This window comes from Procambarus clarkii, chromosome 17 (assembly GCF_040958095.1).
Source record: "Procambarus clarkii isolate CNS0578487 chromosome 17, FALCON_Pclarkii_2.0, whole genome shotgun sequence".
NCBI lineage: Eukaryota > Metazoa > Arthropoda > Malacostraca > Decapoda > Cambaridae > Procambarus > Procambarus clarkii.
Window position 1 is genome coordinate 34,539,021 of NC_091166.1, and position 22,106 is coordinate 34,561,126.

General features: G+C 42.0%; 1 protein-coding gene across 1 annotated transcript in view; it reads right to left on the bottom strand.

The window, feature by feature from the left end:
* Positions 1-22,106, bottom strand: part of LOC138365632 (insulin receptor-like) — a 45,523-nt gene that overhangs the window by 6,159 nt on the left and 17,258 nt on the right. Inside the window, exons 7-13 of the mRNA XM_069326115.1 lie at positions 19,937-20,103; positions 16,184-16,355; positions 7,378-7,477; positions 5,899-6,060; positions 3,725-3,806; positions 1,430-1,562; positions 43-223 (exon numbers count right to left, since the gene is read on the bottom strand). Coding sequence (XP_069182216.1) covers positions 43-223; positions 1,430-1,562; positions 3,725-3,806; positions 5,899-6,060; positions 7,378-7,477; positions 16,184-16,355; positions 19,937-20,103 — 997 coding nt within the window. The remainder of the gene's footprint in view (positions 1-42; positions 224-1,429; positions 1,563-3,724; positions 3,807-5,898; positions 6,061-7,377; positions 7,478-16,183; positions 16,356-19,936; positions 20,104-22,106) is intronic.

Here is a 22,106-nt window from a genome sequence, read left to right on the forward strand (position 1 = left end):
ACCTTTTTTTGAGCCCCACCACTACTAAGTAAACATACTCACTCATCACAAGCATCACGACCAGTCATGTAGCCAATGTCCATGGACTCTGATGGTTTATAGTATACATAGTATCCAGTGAGCATCCTGTCATCCTCATTGATTGGTGCTGTAGTCCAACTCACTCTCACCGTACCCTCTTCTGGCAAAGCTTCTACGGTAACAGTCTGCTCCATTATTGTACCTGAAAATGTTTTATATTTATTATTTTATATAATATTTGTAGTTCTGAAAACTATAAATATTATACATCATAAAATATTGGCAGCTGAAGTTAGGGAATCTAAAGTAGACTGTAAGCATTCTATTAGCATTAAATATTACTAAATTACAACATTTACTAAATTTCCCAATTTTTTTTATATTTTATGTTAACTAATATCACATGGTACTGTATTAGTACTACCCAACACATGCAGTAACTAAAACACTCCCATTACTCTTAAGGTATGCCTAAAATGCTGCACTTGATTAGTGCCTTTTATTAAACATATAAATACTGAACCTAGAGGACTATTTAAAAATTGTATTCCAGTTACATTTTGAAATCAAATTAACTCATTCACTATTAATTAAAACATGTGTGGGTGTTGGAATATTGTGTAATCACTCTAGTGTAAACTTTGTTGTAAAATATTAATTCAGAGTGCTGCCTGTTTTTCAATGTGTTAAAACTTGATTGGCGTTGCCTTTCTAGGATCCTAATGCAACACATTTTTGTTCACTATGCATAATCATGCATATATATAATTAAAATATGGATTAACATCTATAATGACAGGCATTTTAAAAAAGAGGAATATATGCAGATATCCATGCCAGGCAAACACCACTGTGTCTAGCCAGTAACTGAATGGGTGACCATGTGCACAGCCTCCCTTTTGGAAGGACCTCTAAGCTTAACAGGTTTCCTGTACCTAAGAAGATAATGTCAATACTCTACACAAATACTAAATACAGTATTTGCTTTTGATTGAACAGCATCTGAATGATTATTACTTCTCAATAGATCATAAGTCTGGTTTATGGTTTATTTTGAAAAAAAAAAAAACGAGTCAGGCATATGCCTTCTCTTGACCTGACTTAATTATAGCTCTATTGCCTTTGTCAAGCTCAAGTTAGCCTGACAACTAAGAGAATTACTGCAGACTTTGGAAACTAACCTTAAACATTCAACATACAGAATGCTGTAAAAGTTAATTGCCACAAAATATGAAGGAAATTACAAAAATTGGGTAAGAATACTTTATTCGCTAACATTTGTTAGGATTAAAATAAAATATAACAGAAGGTAAATTTATTCCAAACTAAGATTTCAGTGACAACAGGACCCATTGTAACTTCCTATATATTTAACTTGGCAATTTACAACTTGATTTACAAATCTCACATGCAATTTTATTTCCATTTGTAAGTTGCATGTTGCAGTCCTCTGGAATTTTTCTTTTTGTCCTCTCAATAAGTTCTTTGATTTTCTTGTAGCACAGTTTTGGGTTGGAATGGAATAATACAGTAGCATTTTTCTGAAAAATTGATACTGTAATAAGCTACAGAATACATGCCAAAACAAAAATTAAATATTATGGAAACGATTAAAAATTTATAGGTAAATACAACTTCAGTACAGATGGTAAGAGAAAGAAATTAGCGAGAGTTGCCAATTACAGCCTCTAGAGTAATCCCAGTGGTATACAATTCTGGGATACACTGCCGTTATCTTGGAAAAGGATTAACAAAACTGCAATAAAAATGAATGTTTTGAATGAGTGATAGCATGAATATAGAATATTTTCATATTCTATATGAAATATAGATATAAAAATATTTATGAAATAAAAGCATTTTTATATATATATAATATATATTTTAAATATGAAATAATAAAAATATTGACAAAAATATTAAATACGAAATAAATACTGTCTCCACTCGATCATCCGGACTATATGGGAAGGACCCCCAGCCAGATTATCACATTTTTCGGATAATGGTACTTTTTCACCTAAGAATCCAAAAGTGACAATTTCCAACTATTTTTATACTACAAACAACATAATTTGAATTGCCTTGCCACATATAATTATTAAATATTCAACTAGAAACCTCAACTTACCTTGTTAGTGTTCGTTTTTTTGATTGATGCTACACATCCTATAGTTAAGAATTCTTAACAATTTACGTAACCTATACTAACACAACACTAAAATTAACACTTAAAATTACTGTACAGTTCATTAAGCAAAGATAGTTTTGACTGCCAGCTGCTGAAGCCTCACTGGTTGAAGGCATTTGGGTTGCCTGTGAGGCCTCACTTGTTGAAGGCGCTTGCGCCTCACTTGTTGAAGGCGCTTGCTTGCGCCTCACTTGTTGAAGGCGCTTGCTTGCGCCTCACTTGTTGAAGGCGCTTGCTTGCGCCTCACTTGTTGAAGGCGCTTGGCTTGCCTGTGGCACCTTACTTGTTGAAGGCGCTTGGCTTGCCTGTGGTGCCTCACTTGTTGAAGGCGCTTGGCTTGCCTGTGGCGCCTCACTTGTTGAAGGCGCTTGGCTTGCCTGTGGCGCCTCACTTGTTGAAGGCGCTTGGCTTGCCTGTGACGCCTCACTTGTTGAAGGCATTTGGCTGCCTGTGACGCTTCACTGGTTGAACAACACGTAACTTGTCTTTAATTGCTAGGACAACCTTCTTCCTCTTAACACCTCCAGAACGATTGATGCTGCTACCATACATAGTCTTGGCCAAAAATGTTTAAAGATACTATGAAAATAAAAAAGTTATTTAAAAAAATATTTCACTAATGGCGCAGCACTGGTATAACACGAGGGTCGGGAGCACATGGGTTGACCAGTGTTGGACGGGTCCACTTGGGGCAGCTACAGCACGTTACGTAGGCCGCCAGGAGGAAAAAAACTATTTTTTAAGGAAACTTCAGCCTGTGCACATTGCTTTTAGGAAACTTATTTATTTGTTATTACATAATTTCTAGTACTTATTTCATTTGTTTTTGGCTATGATTAATTGTTCTAAAATTAATGGTAATTCCTGTACCCAGGTGGTCCCTCCCGACACTCCCCTCCCACCCTCCCTACACCCCCTCCTCCACCATGCGTCTAGAGCCACAGACGGGATTAATACGGTATGGCCGAATTTTCATCCGGACAAACCAGCTTTTATCCAGTTCCTGTGGCCATTTTGGCCTGATATTGTGATAATTTTATCCGATCACGATTTTGGCCATATAAGGGCGTTTTCCAGATGTTCGAATCCCGGATAATCGCGGGGTTACAGTATATAGAAATAAGAAGGTTATTGGATGTTGCAAGGCAGAGGAGAAAGAAGTATAGTAGTACAAATAGAATAAAAAAAATTAAGGAGATAATCATAGGCAATTTGATAGGTACAGAGAATTAATTCAAATATGGCTATTACTTAAGGACTGCCTGCGGATTCTGGAAACGTCGTGTGCCACAGATACAAATTCAGTATCCTAAATAATTAATACATTCTGCATTTCTCTTTACAGCTACAAATACAATCTTTATACATAAAAAAATATTTTTTTACATTTCCTTGTTATTGACTATGTGGGTGCTTTTAAACATCTCATTTATTCAAAAAATTATTCAATTTTTATTTGGTACAATAGCATACACCATAAAATAGACTAAATATAATTGTTACAAAACTAACCTCAGCAATGGTGAAATCTGCATGGTTTTCCCAAGACCAAATCTCCTCCAAGTTGTCATTATCATGCACATATAAGGCATACCTGCAACAAAAGGCAAACAATTAATTACTATACATTTTATGCTTGGCTAATTGGGAAGCAGTTAAAGAGTCAATTTTTGTTTAATCTTTAGCAAAGATTAAATAACAGGTCCCTCCTGAGAGGCAATGGTCAAACCACAATGAAAGCAGCAGCAGGGATGTTGCAAGGACCTAACAGGGTAGGGTAGAGTAGGGTAGGGTAGGGTAGAGTAGGGTAGGGTAGGGTTATCATTACCTGTGCAGACGAGGAGTTACAATAACGTGGCTGAAATATGGTGACCAAACCACACTAGGAAGTGAAGGGACGATGATGTTTCGGTCCATCCTGGACCATTCTCAAGTCAATTGTCTTGACAATCAACTTGAGAATGGTCCAGGATGGACCGATATGTCGTTGTCCCTTCACTGTCTAGTGTGTGGTTTGGCCAACAATGTTATCCTTACCTCTTGTTGGTTCCAAGGCCCAACATTCCTGTGACCCAGTCTCTAACCAGACCTCCTAGTTGGTGGTCTGGTCAACCAAGTTGCTAGAAGCTGCTTCATGGAGCCTCATATATGAATCACAGTCCAATTGATCAGGTATCCTTTGGTGGTGTGCATCAAGTTCTCTTTTGAACACTACAAGAGATCAGTTAGTTATGCTCCTTATGTTCAAAGGGGGTGTTGAAAAGTCTTGGGCCACTAATGTTGAAAGAATTGCCTCCGAGTACCAACTGCACCTTGGATTTTTAACCCTTTCGCACTCTTTGAATGTCCCTGGCGTCAGTTTTTTTTCTCTCGTGTCCAAGTATTGGACTGTTCTTGCATCCGATAAAAATTATTTGTATAAAATTAATTTATTATCTGATCGACTTTGGGATAGTTTCAAAATGAGTGCCTTTAAAGTTCCCACAATTTGATACCAAAATGAAACATGTAACACGAAACTTGATGTCAGAACAGTTGAAAGATTATAAATACGTTTTTGGTCCAAATTTTAAAATATTTGTTAAAATTCTATTTATTGTGCTATTATTATGGGACTAGTTTTAAAATGTGTGCCTTTAGATTGTGAACAATTTGATGTGGTAATGAAAGATGTAACAGGAAAATTTGTCAGAACACTGGAAAGATATAAATAATTGTGTGATGATGAGTGACCAAAATTAAAATATTTATTGAAATTCCAGTTATTGTTCTATTATTATCGGAATAGTATTAAAATATGAGCTTTTATATTGTGAACAATTTGACACCAAAATGAGAGACGTAACATGAAAATTCACGTTATCAAACAGAACGCGTACATGTATACAAATTAGGCTGCGGTGTGCAAATTGGTGCTCATTCACTGGTAACTTTAGGCTTTGCTGCGGGGAGTCACGCCGGGCTTTTGGACATTATATACATATACACCTGCAGGGAACTTAATTGTGAACACAATGATACCAAAACGAGTGACACAGCACGAGAATTAAGGTGAAAAAACTGAAACGAGTATTCATATTTTGGTGTTGCTGCGCGCTCGCTTGCACGATCGTCCGTACGCCGAGGGCGTGACCTCTAAGTTGGTGGCACGCATGCCCTGGGCGCAAAAGTGTTAATGGGCTACTAATTCTAACGATGTACCACTGTTTTTGTGTTATTATTATTATATATTATTATTATTATTATAGTTATAATAATAATAATAATAATAATAAATAATTGTAAAAATACTGTAATTATAATATAATAATTATTATTATTATTAAAAGAAAACTAAGCCAGTATGACTATAAAATGGATAGGTGGCAAAGAATACAAAATTAAAAGCATGGAATATGTGGGATAGAAGAGAAGTCCCAAGGTGCGAAACTTGCCGTGTTTCAGAGACGAGAAATACTCTATGATAGTTTAGACATCTGGAGACTTATGGTAGGTTAATGAAGAATAGACAATCTACTTTATGGAAATGGAAAATGAAGGATTACTCAAGGGATTCTTGTCGTAATGTAATAAGAACAATGTTATTTTGGAGAGGGTCTTCTTATTCCAAGTACCCTCTTAGAAGGGCATTACAAGGGAAGTGACAAACAGAATTCAAATTCAATTTAACTGGTTAGATAACTCACTTGCCATTATATAGTTTCCTTCCTCCAATAACTTTCAGACTCGCTAAGAAGTTGAGAGACAGGAGTGCACGAGAGCCGAAGACCCGTACATAATCAGTCACTTCCTCAATCAGTCCCAAGCTGACATTAAGCTCCTTGGCAATAGAAGTTCCTCCAGTGATGCTAATTGTAAAAATAACAAATTTTCCATCAACCCTTTTGAAGTGGAAGGTACATAAAGAAAAAGCACTCAAAATTTATTTACTGACACCCTGTAATGGGGGGGGGATGAATTAGAAAAGTCAAGTAAAGGAAAGTAAAGGTAGGAGGAGGGGAGGAAGAAGGAGGGATGGAGGATGGGTGGATAGAACATGGGGGAGGTTGAGGCAGGAACTGAGGTAGAGAGAGGCGAGCGGGAAGAGGGAGCGAACGGAAAGAGGGAAGGCAGGAGGGAGAGAAGGAAGGAGGAGGAGTAGAGTGATGTAGGAGTAGGGAGAGTGGACTGATTTATGTTCTATCTATGATGTACTGATGTTAATTCAACTTTACATATTCTAATATAAGCTGCCACCACCTGTCTCCTTCGCAAACTAAATCTTAATTCCACTTAAACAATGCGACAGGAACACTGCTTAATTTATCTTTACTAAATAAATTCCTAAGTAAACCCGACAGGAGAGGTGAGGGGAGGTGGCGTGCGAGCTACTCTCACCAGGCCACACCTTCCCTCACTCTCGTTCCTCACTCACCTCACGGCGCCCTCACTCTCGTTCCTCACTCACCTCACGGCGCCCTCACTCTCATTCCTACCTTGTTCATCTAGTATTCTCTAATCTTACTCGAGAGGCCATTGATTCAAAAAGGACTAAACAAAAGTCATGCTTGTTATTCTACACTTAGACATTTATTTCCATTATTTCAATTTCCATAGTTCTTACTATTTAACATTTTGACATACTATTATTTTAATACAATACTGACAAAATTAAAAGGGGGGGGGGGATCACCCACTCCATACACACCCACACCATACATGGCTAAATGGTTCAGACTTCACTAGCTCGCCACCACTAAGACACACTTCTGGTTTAAGACAATGCATAACTGAACTCTCACCTTCTCAACTCAGACGGATGCACCCTGAGGGTGCCTGGATGTCACCCGTCAGGGTGGGAAGACTGGCTGGTCACCTCTCTGTGCAAGGCGGTCGCTAACTGCTCAAAACACCTCGCTGGCCAAGCCAGGGGTGGGTACTCTCGCACGCTGGTACAACGTGCTCTTTGTTGAAAAGTACTGCCATCAGCACAAGCTGGGCTGGCTGCTCTTCCACTACCATCTCACTCCTCACAAACACCCACACACACACCCACAATAACAACTCACAATTATACATGAAAGAGTGTAAAATACTTGCACTGTTACAATCCCTACTGCAAGCTGTCAATGCATCAGCTTAAACACATCAACATACCTCAAAGGCAAAATCTCGATGAACAGTACCTGATTATAAGTGGACCTTCAATTTTAGTGCAGTCAATAAGCCTTTGGGCCTTGGCAACTGTGTTAACCAGCTGACCTGGGCATGTCTTGGCACAGGGCTCTGTGAAAGATGATTGATTAATATATAATATCTTTGTCCTCGAATAAATAATTTCTTTGTCACTAGTGCCAAATTAATACAATAATATACAAATAACTATAAAATATTAAAACTTAAAAGAACAAATCCACGAGAGCAGTGATGAAGGTTCGAACCTATGCACTGGGTGTTCCCAGATGCAAGCTCTAGTCGACAACACCACGACATGGGCAAGAGAATTACAACCTGGAGTACTACTGCACCCTCGAGGATCCCGAGGCTTCCACTGAAGCCAAGACGGGGTTTCACACAATCCCCCTTCCCCCATGCACTCAAGCTCTGTCGTCCCTCATCACGGCTCCTATGGATTTGTTCACTGATATATCACGATAATGTGATTTCTCTGTGTATTAAAAACTAAAATTAGGAAAAAAATTTAATACTGATGAAATTAACTAAAATGTGTCTTTTGAAAGTAAATATTAAGATTAAATAAACAACAACTGTGGAAGGAGTCACCCTATTCAACAGAAGAGAAAACACTGCTTTCTTTCGCTGGGAAAGCTAAGTCATTTTACTAACCAAGAGTCAACAGAACAGCACTGTATTCTGAATGTCATTTACTACTGAGGAATTTGCATCTACTTGGGCCATGACTTACACAGTACTGCAGTAAGCAAATTTCAAGTTACTTATGTTTTCAAACTTATACAAAACAATTCAAATGCAGACAAAACTTACTTCATACAGGATGAGGAACAGCTATTCTATATAAAGACATACAAAAATGCACCATTTCATTATGTAAGGTGCAAATACAGTACTATAGAGATTGCATGTACAGTATTCAGTGGTGCAACACATTTGTTCAGTGAGGCAAAGTGTGATGGCAGTCGTCTGTGATTGAAAGAGGCAACATGCTCTCGCCTCTCACTGACCCCTAACTCTTCTCCTCACTCAAGTTCCTTACAAATATTCAACCTTATTCACACTATTTTATCCTAAATAAAGGTAAATTAATTCCATTCGCCTGGACTGTATTGGTCTCGAACCGCGGACCCCAACGCGTGTAAGGCCGTAGCACTATCAACTAGGCCCCATGAGCAGTCTTAAGGAAAGTTTTCAGAATTTTAACATCAATTACTGTATTTGACATGATTTTTTAATTAGAGAAGCTGTGAATAATAGCAAATTTACATGATGAAAGAACAAGCAAGTGTTGGTGTGAGTGGCACCCCGGTGCTGCCACCTATGACAGGTGTCTGGGGCTGGTACAGAAAATAACATCTTTGCTTCCATCTCACCAAATTTATGTTATCCTACCTTTGATAAAGCAAAAAATAGGAGAAATAACATACTTATTAACACAAGAATCACAACTAACACATGCATTTTACATAAATTTAACTCGAGGTGAAGAGAGTATTGATTATATGAAGTATGTGCTAATAATTTTATTGCTGCCAACCAGACGATAGAAAAAATGGGTAAAAAAACTTATTAACCACTGTGCTGTTCAGGCTCCAAATATGGCACCCACCTCTGTGTGCAGGAAATAAATTTTTGGCCAAAAAATTTATTTTGTTTTTGAAAATGCTAAATACTTTTTACCCTGATCACAGATATGTAAAAAACCAGAGTTGAATGTATTGAAATGCCATTTTCTGTGAATCCTGGAGGCTTCCCAGAGCATAGGCTGATAGGCTATTGTCAGACTTTGGCATCAGTCATGTGTATAGAGTTCTTATGGGCCTACCGGGGACCATGAGCCAGAACCTGGCCCCCTCTAGAGAGGCAAGGGGAGCAATGGCCTATAGAAACCCTTGTGTAATTGGAAGCATTCTATGTGCCATCGACTGGGTTAGGCACCCAGAAAGGTAGGCGTCCCAAAACAAACCCCTATTCTGGTGAAAATTGCAACCAAAAGCTGAACGAGTGGATAGAACTCCCCAAACAAAAACGAGCAAACTAGTATGACATCATCCGTCATCGCGCAGCTGTCTGCGCAGCCCCCCCCTCCCAGGGAGGGGGAAAGGGCAGCCCCAGACCTACCGTGCCAGTGATCCACACCCAAGTTCTGAGGCTGGCTGTCAAAAACACGCGAAAAAAACGCCGACCGGAGGGATTTAGGGATGCCGGGGAGTCTCCGGGACTCGCCCAGAAAATGCCATTTCATTACATTCAATGCTGGTTTTCTGGGGGGAGCCCCTATGGCTCCCTGGAGCTAACTACCCACAGAGGAAAAAAAGAGGGACTTACCCGGGAGGCAGTTCCTGCTTACTCCTCAACCCGAAGCCGAGACAACTGGCTGCATCCGCCGACCCAAAGCGACACAGGCCCGACCGGGCCAGGAATGTTTACAAGATAACGAGCAGCCAGGACCCTGTTCGACCGCCAAATTTCCCTCGCCTGAATGTCAGCCCAGAACATATTGCCAAAGACGGCGGCAAGAGCCGCGAACTTGCAGACGTCATGGGCACAGGGTTAGACCACAGGCTGGCTAGCCTTAACCCTGCGGACGACTTGGGAGACTGGCACCCTCGAACAGGGAAGAAGGGAAACCGGAACAACCCAAAGCGCATCCATGGACACAGAAGCCGTGGCACGCAAATAACGGCAGAGAGCCGCAACCGGACACAAACATGATGCACCCCCGGCCGAACCAACCAAGCATCAACAACCTAGGGACCCCTCCAGAATGCAGCAGTCTCATTCTTTGCCAAAAAGAAGGAGAAGGCTGCAGACAAACAAACTGATCACCCCGACCGAAGGAGCAGAAACCTCTGCGCCGGAGGAGAGCATGAAGCTCACCCACTCAATCCCCAGAGGCCAACGCCAACAGGAAAAAAGAGCCTTCGAAAAACAATCCGGAACCGAAGGGGACACAACAAAACAAGGAGAAGAAAGAAAAGAGAGCACTCTGTCCAATGACCAGGACGGCTTCAGGCGGTGCATGAGCAGGCCGGAGGCGAAACAACGCCCGAGACAGCTTGCGAAAACAACGTAGACGTGACATCAATACCGAAAGCAAGCTGAAGCGGCTCCGCCAGCGTCGCATGATACGAGGTGACAGTGTTAGGCATAAGAAGGCGGTCCTGGAACAACCAAGAGAGAAAGGACAACACCACCTAACAGAAAGTGAAGTACAATGACGAAGACATAAGAAGAACCAGAAGGGCTGCCAGGAAACTTCATACTGCTGCCGAGACGAAGCCCGGCAGGTGGGACACTAATAAGAAAGCTACCTGATCACCATAGAGATGATGACAAACTCGAGTCAAAAAAAAGCATACCCGAAGACTTGAGGAGAAGATTGAACCATCCACGTGACGTACCGGTCTGATCTGCTGGAAGAAACGGAGCCGCAGAAAAACCTCTAGGTTCGGACACTGAGCAAGCAGTGCCTGAAACCACGGCTGGGCCGGCCACCAAGGGGCCAAGAGGACAACTCTCCCCTGGTAAGTCTCTAAGTGAGTCAGGACCTTGAGCAACAGCTGAACCGGGAGAAAGAGATACAGGAACCCCCACCTCGACCAGTCCTACCGAAAGGAGTCGACCCCGATGGCCTCGCAGTTGAGAAAGGGCGCCACATACAGGGGTAGATGCTGCGACCACGCCGACGCGAAGAGGTCCACTTCAGGGTGTCCGAACATCTGGCAAAGCCAATGGAAGGAATCGGCATCGACTGTCCATTCAGTGGAGAGGAGAACGAAACAAGACAGGCTTCTTCCCCTGACAGAGCGCAGGGAAAGAAACCTGCCCCGCCAGCCCCGAACCCCCCGCAGGGGGAGGGGCCATCCAACGCCACCGGAGGCCAAGCAAAACGACCCGAAATGCCCACAAATCGTGGGACCAGGTGTGAGCAAACAGCACAAGCCTCCCCCATTGCCCCGTCAATGGGGCGAACCGCGAAAGGCCTGGTGCCCCTTACGAGACCCAGAACATCGCACAGAGCGAACACCACGCCGACCAGACAAAGGCGGGTCCGAAGGAGGAGCCGAACCCGAACCTGACACCAGTAGCCTACCATGACGAGAGGAACCCCGAGCCTTGGCATGACCCTTCCGTTCTGGTCTGGTCCCCCTTCCCTGCTTCGACCCGACCCACTGCTTCGAAGCAACCCCCACCCCAAAGTCTGGGTCCCTATAAGCAAAATGGGGCAGCCACGGGGCATCCGGGTGAGCAACCAACCTAGCTCGTTGCAATAACCGAAACCTAGAATGCAACGCCTGTGCAGCCTGTACCCAAAGATGATCATCCACAGATTGGGTAAATTGAGTCACCAGCAAGCAACAATACTCACAAGACTCAGGGTCAAAAGTGTCACTGACCCAACAGGCTGCGTGACGGAGGCAAAAACAGTGAGGGTCGCCCTGAGACAAGGGGACCGAGCAACCCTCAAGCTCGCACGAAGCGAGGGGGGACCCCGGGGTCACATCCATCGGACCCACGCATCCCTTAGGGGATTTCCAGGGTCCTGAGTGTTTTTTGAAGAGGACTCGTGCTCAGGTAAACCCAGGCAGGGTACTGCTAACCGGCGCCCAAAACTACCAAACAAACTGTCTAAAGCTGAACCCCAGGGACGTGTACACTCAAGGGGACCAAGCAGGGGGCACTACCAAGTATCAGGGTGAGGCCAAACACCAGTGGCAAATAGGGTAGAACCCCCCCCACCAAGGAAAAAACAAAAAAAGAAAAACAAAACCCCGCAAGAGGACAACGTACCCCAAGGAACAGAACTGGCCGCTGTGATAGATGACAACTAGCTGCACAGCACCCTGCGCCCCTTACCAGTGCAAAAACTGCCTCTTACCCAAAGGTTAACTAGGGGAGACAAAACCCCCAAGTACCCAAAGAGCGGCCGAGAAACCGAGCAGTAAAACGGACACACACAGGCAGACCCCAAGGAACTTGTGGAAGGTAACCCTAAGCTCCAAGGGCAGTACTTACAAGGCATCTAGGAAAGGGAACACTAGGTGCATGCAGCCCGAGTACTAAGGAATAACTCCTAGCTCTCGCACCCCTGGAGTACAGCAGCCACACACAAGGCACAGCGCCGCAAAAATACTGGAGCCAGAGCACACAACCGAGCTTATAGCATCAGCCTCAAGAACTGGGGTGTGGATTGCTGGCGCAGTAGGTCTGGGGCTGCCCCTTCCCCCTCCCGGGGAGGAGGGGGCTGCGCAGACAGCGGCGTGACACAGATGACATCATACTAGTTTGCTCGTTTTTGTTTGGGGAGTTATACCACTTGGTCGGCTTTTGGTTGCAATTTTCACCAGAATAGGGGTTTGTTTTGGGATGCCTACCTTTCTGGGTGCCTAACCTGGTCGATGGCAGACATAGAATGATTCCAATTACACGGGGGTTTCTATAGGCCATTGCCCCCCTTGCCTCTCTAGAGGGGGCCAGGTTCTGGCTCGTGATCCCCGGTAGGCCCATAAGAACTCCAAACACACATGACTGATGCCAAAGTCTGACATTTACAGTCTCCGTGGTGTAGTGGTAAGACACTCGCCTGGCGTTCCGCGAGCGCTATGTCATGGGTTCGTATCCTGGCCGGGGAGGATTTACTGGGCGCAATTCCTTAACTGTAGCCTCTGTTTAACGCAACAGTAAAATGTGTACTTGGATGAAAAAACGATTCTTCGCGGCAGGGGATCGTATTCCAGGGACCATAGGATTAAGGACTTGCCCGAAACGCTACGCGTACTAGTGGCTGTACAAGAATGTAACAACTCTTGTATATATATATATATAAAAAAAAAAAAAAAAAAAAAAAAAAAAAAAAAAAAAAAAAAAAAAAAAAAAAAAAAAAAAAAAAAAAAAAATTAGCATATCAGCCTAGTAAGCTCCAGGGAGCCGTAGGGGGCTTCCCCCAGAAAAATATTCAAAATTGTAGGACAAGTGTGGAGTTGACAACCCTGAAGAGAATAGAAACATTTCGTCGCTGTTTGGCACTCACGGCTAGTGATTGACGTAGTTCTTTATTTGGTGCTGGTCTAACTCATGCTTTGGTGACATTTTATACTTGTGTTCTTCTAGATCATTCTATTGCGAACACATTGGTACATAAATGAAATACCTACATTGAAAATTAAGGTCAGGACAGTGAAAAGAGTACTGTATACACTTTTCAGTGTTGCCGCTCGATCGCCTGAAACGCCGCACACACTTGGAGCAAGCTTTTTTTTGGTTTGCCGAGAGCAAGAAAGTGTAGTAGTCTCATCAGTTAGAGAAAATTTATTTGGCCTACCTGGGACCAGAGCTAGAACCTGGCCCCCTTACAGAGGCACAGGGAGTGTGTGACAATTCCCCATCCCGCAGAGAAAAGCCTGCAGAAAAATAGTGAAGCTTTAGACAAGTGGAGGGTTCACAAACAACCTTGAAACTGCAAACAAAATAAATAAATAAACAATTCACACAGAACAAGGGATTCACGTAAACAAGCTTCCAACTCATTAGTACCAACCACCACTATGAGATAGCACCTCCCCCCAGCCCGCAGTTAGCTCCCTCTGAGCAGCCAGATCTGGAGATGAGCAACCCATCAAAAAACCTGGAGGGAGGGTGGGAATAAGGGAGCTACTAGGCTCATACAGAGAGGTGTTTCATTACACTGAATGTTGAGTTTCTAGGGAAGGCCCTCCAGTATCTCCCTGAAGCTAACAAACCACAAAACAAAAATGGGACTTACCAGGAGGGAGGAGGAGAGACACCAACCAAGAGTACCAAACAATGTCCAACCTAGTCCAGACCTGAGACAGAACCAACTGAGACTTTCTCCAGTTCACCAGAAGCCTGAACCTGGCGAGGTGGGGAAGAATCAGATCCGTGGCCAGCTGACATATGGACTGACATGGCATCCACACCAGCAAGTTATTGAGGTAGGCCAACACACGAACCCTTAAGAGGTGTAGCCAGGCACAGTGACCAGCACTAACCTGGTAAACACACAGGGAGGAACAGATTCAAGCTGAAGGGAAAAACCCTGAAGTGGTAAACATAATGCCCCACAACAAAACCTAGCCCAGTCCTTGAACCTGGAACGAATAGGGACATGCCGAATCAGCATCCTTGAGGTCCAGGGACATCTCGGCACCAGCCTGTGGTAGCAGGCAAACTTAGGCCAAATTTAGCAATAACAGCATAGAGCTGAGGGGAGGAATCCTGACCCCAATACCCCTGAACCTAAGAGGAAAAAGGGTGGACCAACTCCACTGGAGACCCTGGGAAACAACTCGGCATACTCTCAAATCATGTGCCAGGAACTGGCAGAATGGATCAGATGTTCCCGAACAGAACCATCAAGGAGGTAAATTGTGAAAGAGTCAGCGTGAAGATCCCCGAGCTGCACCACCTTTCTACAACACAGGAGAACGACATCGGCCAGAAGATGTGAAACTCTAAGGAAGAGCAGTAACCCAGAAATCAGACAGAAGGCCTGCTCCAACTAACAGCCACCTCTGATCAGGAAGGACAAAACCATTCTGCTGCAACAAAAGAAAAGACTGAGGTACTGAAAGGCAGCAGAAACCACCGAGTTGACTGAAGAAACAGTCTCCTCAGGAAACAGGAGAGGAAAAAGGGGAAGGTGGACAAAAGGATCAAGGACCAAACTGAATCTAGATAATTGCAGAGGTGTCAAAGACATGCATTACCCAGGGTGGGGCATCCTACACAGTAGTAATTACCTAAGCATAGTTACAGGATGAGAGCAACGCTCATGGTGTCCCATCATCCCAGTACTGTCATTTAATGTTTTGAAACTACTGACGGTTTCGGCCTCCACCACCTTCTCACTTAACTTTTTCTTGAATATTTTTTTTTGCACCTTTGTTTCCTTAGCTTGAATCTGTGTCCTTTTGTTTGTGAAGTTCCTGGTTTCAGGAATTCCTATTTGTCGTGAAGCCTCTTGGGTGCAAACTTCCAAACTAACCAGAGAAGTAACTATTGGAGCACAGGCAATTCTAAATGAGCATTAAGGGAAGGGTTGCCCTAAGCACATGCAGCTCGCAGCAGAGAAAAGACCAAGTTTACACAACTAGCGAGACTTTAAAATACACACAAAGAAAAAACCAAAGTCTGAGTGTTGGCAAACAATTTGCCCACACAGGACAATGCCTAAAGGATGGCCTACACTATCTTGAAAAGAAGTGGAACTCACTACAGCCAGCAATTTGGAGATCTGAACTCAAAGACATCAGGGACAGGACTGGGGCAAAGATGGCTCAGAAGTTGGAGCCCCTAATGGTGTTGCCACTTGGTGGTGGCCAGTCATAACTAGGAAAGGGGGGGGGGGGAGGGTCTGAGCTAGTTTCCGAATGAATTGTTTGCAGTCATTTAGCTGCTTCAGTGCTTCATTTGCTTCGAGCCTTGCAATTGTCTGTACCTTATTGCTTCTCTTACTTTCTGGATGTTTCCTCAGTGAGAGTAATTTAACAATCCCCTGCTCCCTGTGCCTCTGTTAGGGGGCCAAGTTCTGGCTCTGGTCCCTGGAAGGCCATACAGGAGTCCTATGGCTGATGTGAACCAGTATGGGGAGCCAAGATATCTTCAGGAAGCCACCGTTTGGTGCCTGCAGAATAGGCTGAACATTCAGAATCTTGACAATGTGAATCAGGACTGGGTCAAGAGCTAAAATTTTGATTCTGAATACACTAGTTATACAGACTAATTTAACAGTTAAAATTAGCATCCTTACTAACATGATCCAAAGGCACTAACCAACACATTTACGGCAGGTCATAACAGTTTTGTTCCGTACTTGTTCAGTTTCATTTGAATAGCCAGCTGGGCACACTTTTACACATTCCCTTCTGCTCCTGTCCTCAGACTCATACAGCAGAAGGCCCATTTCACTGCAATCCTTTTTACTCACACACTTGTATTTGTGATACTGCAAGAGGAATCATTATTTAAGGATTTTAAATAACAATAATGGATTAGACAAGAGAATTAGGTAAACAAATACAGTACAAGCAGCAGGTAATATGATTCAGTCACAAGCTATGCTATCATCTCATAGCACAATATTATCATCCTAAGCTATTGCCTTCATATAGTACCTTTTACTATTTTTACTTTATTCTCTCTCCTGCCAGTTCTACACCCTTCCTCGTACAAAACACATTTGATGTTAAGCAAAATATATTAGAATATAGATTGTGTCAGCAAGGGTATGTGTTTGTGCTAGTTTTCTTGAAATGCTCTAAAACCTGAAACTCCCTAACATGAGACAAGGCATGGTAAAATTTCATAGTCTAATAATTACTCAAAACAATTTTAACTTCCTGTTACTTGAACCACATTTTCTAATATTAAATAAAATTGTGTTCCTTCTCATATTAATGACACTGCTCGAGACAGCAGATTATTTTTATATTAGAAAGATACATAATAAAAATCGCCGACCTCGAGCAGTGTTCAAGAGAGAACTCGACAAGTAACTTCAAAGGATACCTGATCTATACCAGGCTGTGACTCGTACATCAAGCTGTAAGCAGCCGCATCAAACAGCCTGGTTACTCAAACCAGCAACCAGGAGGCCATGGGGGGAAAGGGAGTTGATCCATGGAATCTTCAACAGGTAGGTAGTGCCTATATCTTAAGAAGCACATCAACAAACTGGGAAAGGTGCAAAGATATGCAACTAAATGGCTTCCAGAACAAAGACAAGAGCTACGAGAAGAGGTTAGCAGCATTAACCCTTTAACTGCGCGGCCTATAAATATGACATCCCCCCAGTGCGCAGGAAATGAAACCTTGGGAAAAAATTATTTTTTCTTCGGAAAGTGTCAAAAACCCCTCCCTGTATAGCAACGCAAGTTCGAAATTGTACTTACTTTGGCTGCTATGGGGTCCGAAAGGTGGGCCGTGACGTCATAATTCCCCGTGCGCCAGAGCAGTATGCTCCCTGGGCCGGTGGGGCGCGCGAGTTGCCGCGAATATATTTTTTTGCACATTTTTTGCGCACAGTTCCAAATACATTTTATTTGTTTTTACATGCTAATCCTATGTATAATGAACACGTACACTATATTTTGGCAGTAAAACATCCGTACTGTCTGAAGACACTGTATTATGTGCATGACACTTGTGTACACATATGTTGCACATATCTACCATGTATCATGCTAATTTATGTATATATACAATCTATTTACAGACTATACACTGTCACACACTATATACATTCACCATCAACACATTCAGAACACTGCGAGTGTGAGCAGCCTCACCCAGCCAGCCCTCCCTCACTCCAACATCTTACTCACCAACATTGCTCCTCCCACCATACTGTTATTGTATTTATTACACAATTTACACATATGTTATATATACCTATCTACATGTTTTATTTACCAGAACTATGCAAGTAAGCTGGTATTGTGTCCAAACTGTACAGTGGCCACCATACACTGCATGACAAATCACACAGCAGACAGCAGACGACGCCACGATTACGACGTCACCTCCCTCACCAAAATAGCTCCTCACAACATACTCCTGGTGCTGTTATTACACTATTCCACAGACACTGTATATACTCATGTACATGTGTGTTCCCCATAGCGAACCACGAAGCTAGTATGGTGAGCAAAACAAGAGTTACTGCCACACAGTGAGGCTACCTCAATTCTCTCCCTTCCTCCCTCCCTCACCAAAATTCCTCCTTCCTACGCACAACGCTCATTATAACTACAATCCTGGTCACTAATACCTGTAAATGAATAATTGACCACAAGTTTATTTTGTAAAAGGAACCTAAAAAATCATTTGAAGGTTCCTACATGGACGAAATAATGCTGTGGTGCTGTGGCTAGCGCTGTGAACATCGTGAACAGCATTGAATCACTGATAATTGAACATTGTACCCCAGTCATTATCACACTCGGGCTCTTCTATAATACTATCATGGCTAAATAAAACAGATTATATATATATTTTGACAATATTAGGCGATGCTGTGGTCACACGCTGAACAGCAGTGCTGTGCGCTCATGCTGCGAGCGCCAGCCTTGGTTGCTCACTCACTACTGAGGCTCTGGCACCCGGCAATGCGGACCATGATTTTTTTTATAGATGGCGTCTGTTTACAAGAGCCCTGAGGAAGCTGAGGTGAACCTCATGTAGCCGCGGGAGTTTTGAATGGAACGTGAAAAATAAAAACACCCGGAGGCGCGTTGCGCACCTGAAGCCTGGGCCTGCAGGCGCGTTGTGCAGTTAAAGGGTTAAATATGCCTAAGCTAGAAGATAGAAGAAAAAGAGCCGATATGATCACTATGTATAAATAGTAACGGGAATCGACAAAATTGATAGGGATCTGGGATTCCTGAGACCTGGAAGTTCAAGAACAAAAAGTTCTTGATACCAGATACTGTACCAGTAATTGTTCATGCATAAACAAAGATAGCTCTCCAACTTCCACAATGACCTTACACAGCCAAAATAGAGTCTGACAATCAACACATTTAGTATAGGTTTACACACTCAAATTTATTGAATGCATGCATGAAGCCTTGAATAACTAGAAACAACATACCCAAAAGTAAATCAGTAGAAGCCACGCAGAGGATTTAAACCTGCTCACTTGGTACTCCCAAGCTAGTGCCCTGGACCAACACACCACAGCAAGGAAAAACAATGCAACCTGGGATTATATTGAACCCTCTAGGGTTCCTGAGGCTTACAACTGAAGCCCAATTAGGGCTTTAAGCATTGCCCCCCCATGCACTCAGGCTAAGGCTCTAATAGTTCTCCTCCAATTATGCCCATGCCTCCCTCGCTCCCATCACAATCGACTTGATAATGATCCAGGATGGACCAAAACGTTGTCTCCTCATCTTGTGGTGTGTGGTTTAGTTCTCATATCTTCAAGCAACATTGTGACTCGACTGCAGTTCTCCAATGCTTCTTGTCAAATGCACAATGAAATCACATTAATGTGATGTATCAATAAGAAAATCTTTGAGGAAAAAATGAGGGTCCAGGGCACTAGCTTGGGAGTACCAAGTGAGCGGGTTCGAATCACCCTCACGGCTCCAACTGATTTTCTCATTGATACATCATGTTAATATGATTTCATTGTACATAAGATCCATGAGTGTTTAATCAAAGACCAGCTTAAGTATGTCCATCAAAAAACAAGTCAAATTTTTTTAGCTCACCAAGCATCAATACAGAACAGACAATAGAAAAATACAGTCTTCTATCCTGACAAAGGTGTGAATGCTAGAACCGAGTGATGCACTACCCATCAAAAGTCACAGGCTTCCTATCCCTATCATTGCCACCAAGTATAATAGCCAACAGGTTAAAGCAAGCAAGCATCTCCCATGTCTTCTAGATTATTATTTTGGCACTATGACTATAATCTACTACAGTGCCATGCATTAAAAATACTAAACTATAAGCTATTGTTGTCTTGGTTGTAATTATGATTCCCTGGCACAATACTGAAAAACACTTGTTACTCACCTCATAGAAGCTGTAAAAGCATGTCTTGCTGCATGTGCCACTGGAGTTAAAGTGACGGCAGGCAGAGCAACTGGAAGGGTTATTAGCCATTTTACAACCCCCAACACACTCATAATGGCAACACTCTCCATTGGGTGTACACCCACCTTCACATTTTTGTTCACACACTGGGAAGACGAGAGAATTGAAAGTTCTGTATAAATATTAATACAGTAAAACGTCGATTTAATGGGACCAAACCCAATTGAATGCATCGAGAAATTTATTGAAACCAAAAATGCCTCCAGTATGCATTTCCCACACCCTATGGGCTAATTTAACTTGGCGAAAATTTGAATTTCAACCTAGAATAGATAACTACCAAATGAACATGTCTGCACACAAACTTAACCACATCTATCTCATTTCTCGCATCTCCAGCCTTAAAACTCATTTTGAAAAGGAAGTAGAGCCATAACTGAGTGAACAAAAACCTTGCCAACTCAAAATGAAAAACTACACAATTTGATTTTATATATTCTCAATAGTTTTCCCAGGCTCCAACTGTTTCTTATAATTTTGAGTCCATCTACAAAAATTGTAAGAAACATGATTGAAGCCATATTAGGAGCTACCATTCATACCCTAATATTTTCCATGCTCTATAGCCTGAGTTTAATGAGCAAAATTTAATTTCAACCAGTCATATGAAGAACTACCACCAAGAGAGCCTGTCTGTAAAGAGATGTAACTACATCTAGCATATTTCACAACCCCTAGCCTTGAAGACTCATTTTCAGAGGAAAAGAACCCACATTTATGAACAAAAATTGGGAATCTCTAAATTAAAGTGAACCTTAGAATTTGGTTTTAATTATTCTCAATGGCTATCCCAAGGGCCTCTTACTGTTTCGTATAATGTTGAGCCCATCAACGTCAATCATTAAAAACATGATTAGATCAATATTAATTGTTACCTTTTGCCCAACAACAACAAAAAATCCAAAACACCCAACAAAAAAATTCCAAACCAACAAAAAATATCATTAAAAATGTGATTAGAGCCATATTAAGTGTGTTACCATTCATACCTAATATTTCCCCATGTTCTAGGGGCTGATTTCACCAAGCTAAATTATAATTTCAACCCGTCATATGAAGGACAACAACTACAAGAACCTGTTTGTAGAGAGATTTAACCACATAATAAATTTCCCAAGTCCAAGCCTCGAAATCTCATTTTCAAAACGGCCCCATATTTTATTGAACAAAAACCTCTGCAATTGGAAATAAAAGTGAAGTAGAGAATTTGATTTTAAATGTGCTCGGTGGCTTTCCCAAGAGCCAACTATCTCTTGTAATGTTCATTGATGAACTCAGTCCCAACATCCTAAACAAATCCACACATATCCCACTGCAATGAACTATTGTTCGTCAAATTAGGCGTGTAAATCTGACATGGAAAGCGTGTTCCATCCAGAGATTTGCCAAATTTAAGTTCATTGAATCGAGGTTCCACTGAATAGTGTTAGTCACTTAATTTATGTATGTTGAGAGAAGTACAGCACAAAATGGCATTCAAATTACTGTATAACATTATTTCGTATGTTGTGCACTGACATGTATTGTGTAATGATCTCCCAAATGCAATAAAATAATGTACTTCTCTTAACCAATTTAAATAATATAAATACTGTACTGTAACTAACACAGTGTTAGCATTTATATATCTACTAAACCAAGTAGCATAAATCTCTCATATTTCTTCATTTTAAGCTAAGTGTTTACTATTAATGTTGATTTTAAATACAGCAAATGTACTATTATAAGTTAAAACTAAAGCTCCAGAATCTAAAATAAAGTATTGCTCTAGAAAACTGTACTGTACATCATCTACTAAATTTCTAAATTCTTTAAATTTAGTCTTGAAGACTAGATCTTTTAAAGGAAGACAGAAGCTAAAACTGAACCTAGATGAAGCAAAATATTTAAATGAAGGTAGAAATGAAGAAGCAAGTTGATAAGTATCAGGAAGCCAATGAAATTGTACATAGCAAAAGCAAAGCAAACTAGAGGGAAGTCATTAGAGGGAAGAGGAGTGAAGGACAAAGTTGGAGGGAACATAGCACTGTATACACAATTTTCTGGAATAATACAGATGGGGCAAGAAACAAATACCGGAAACCAAATG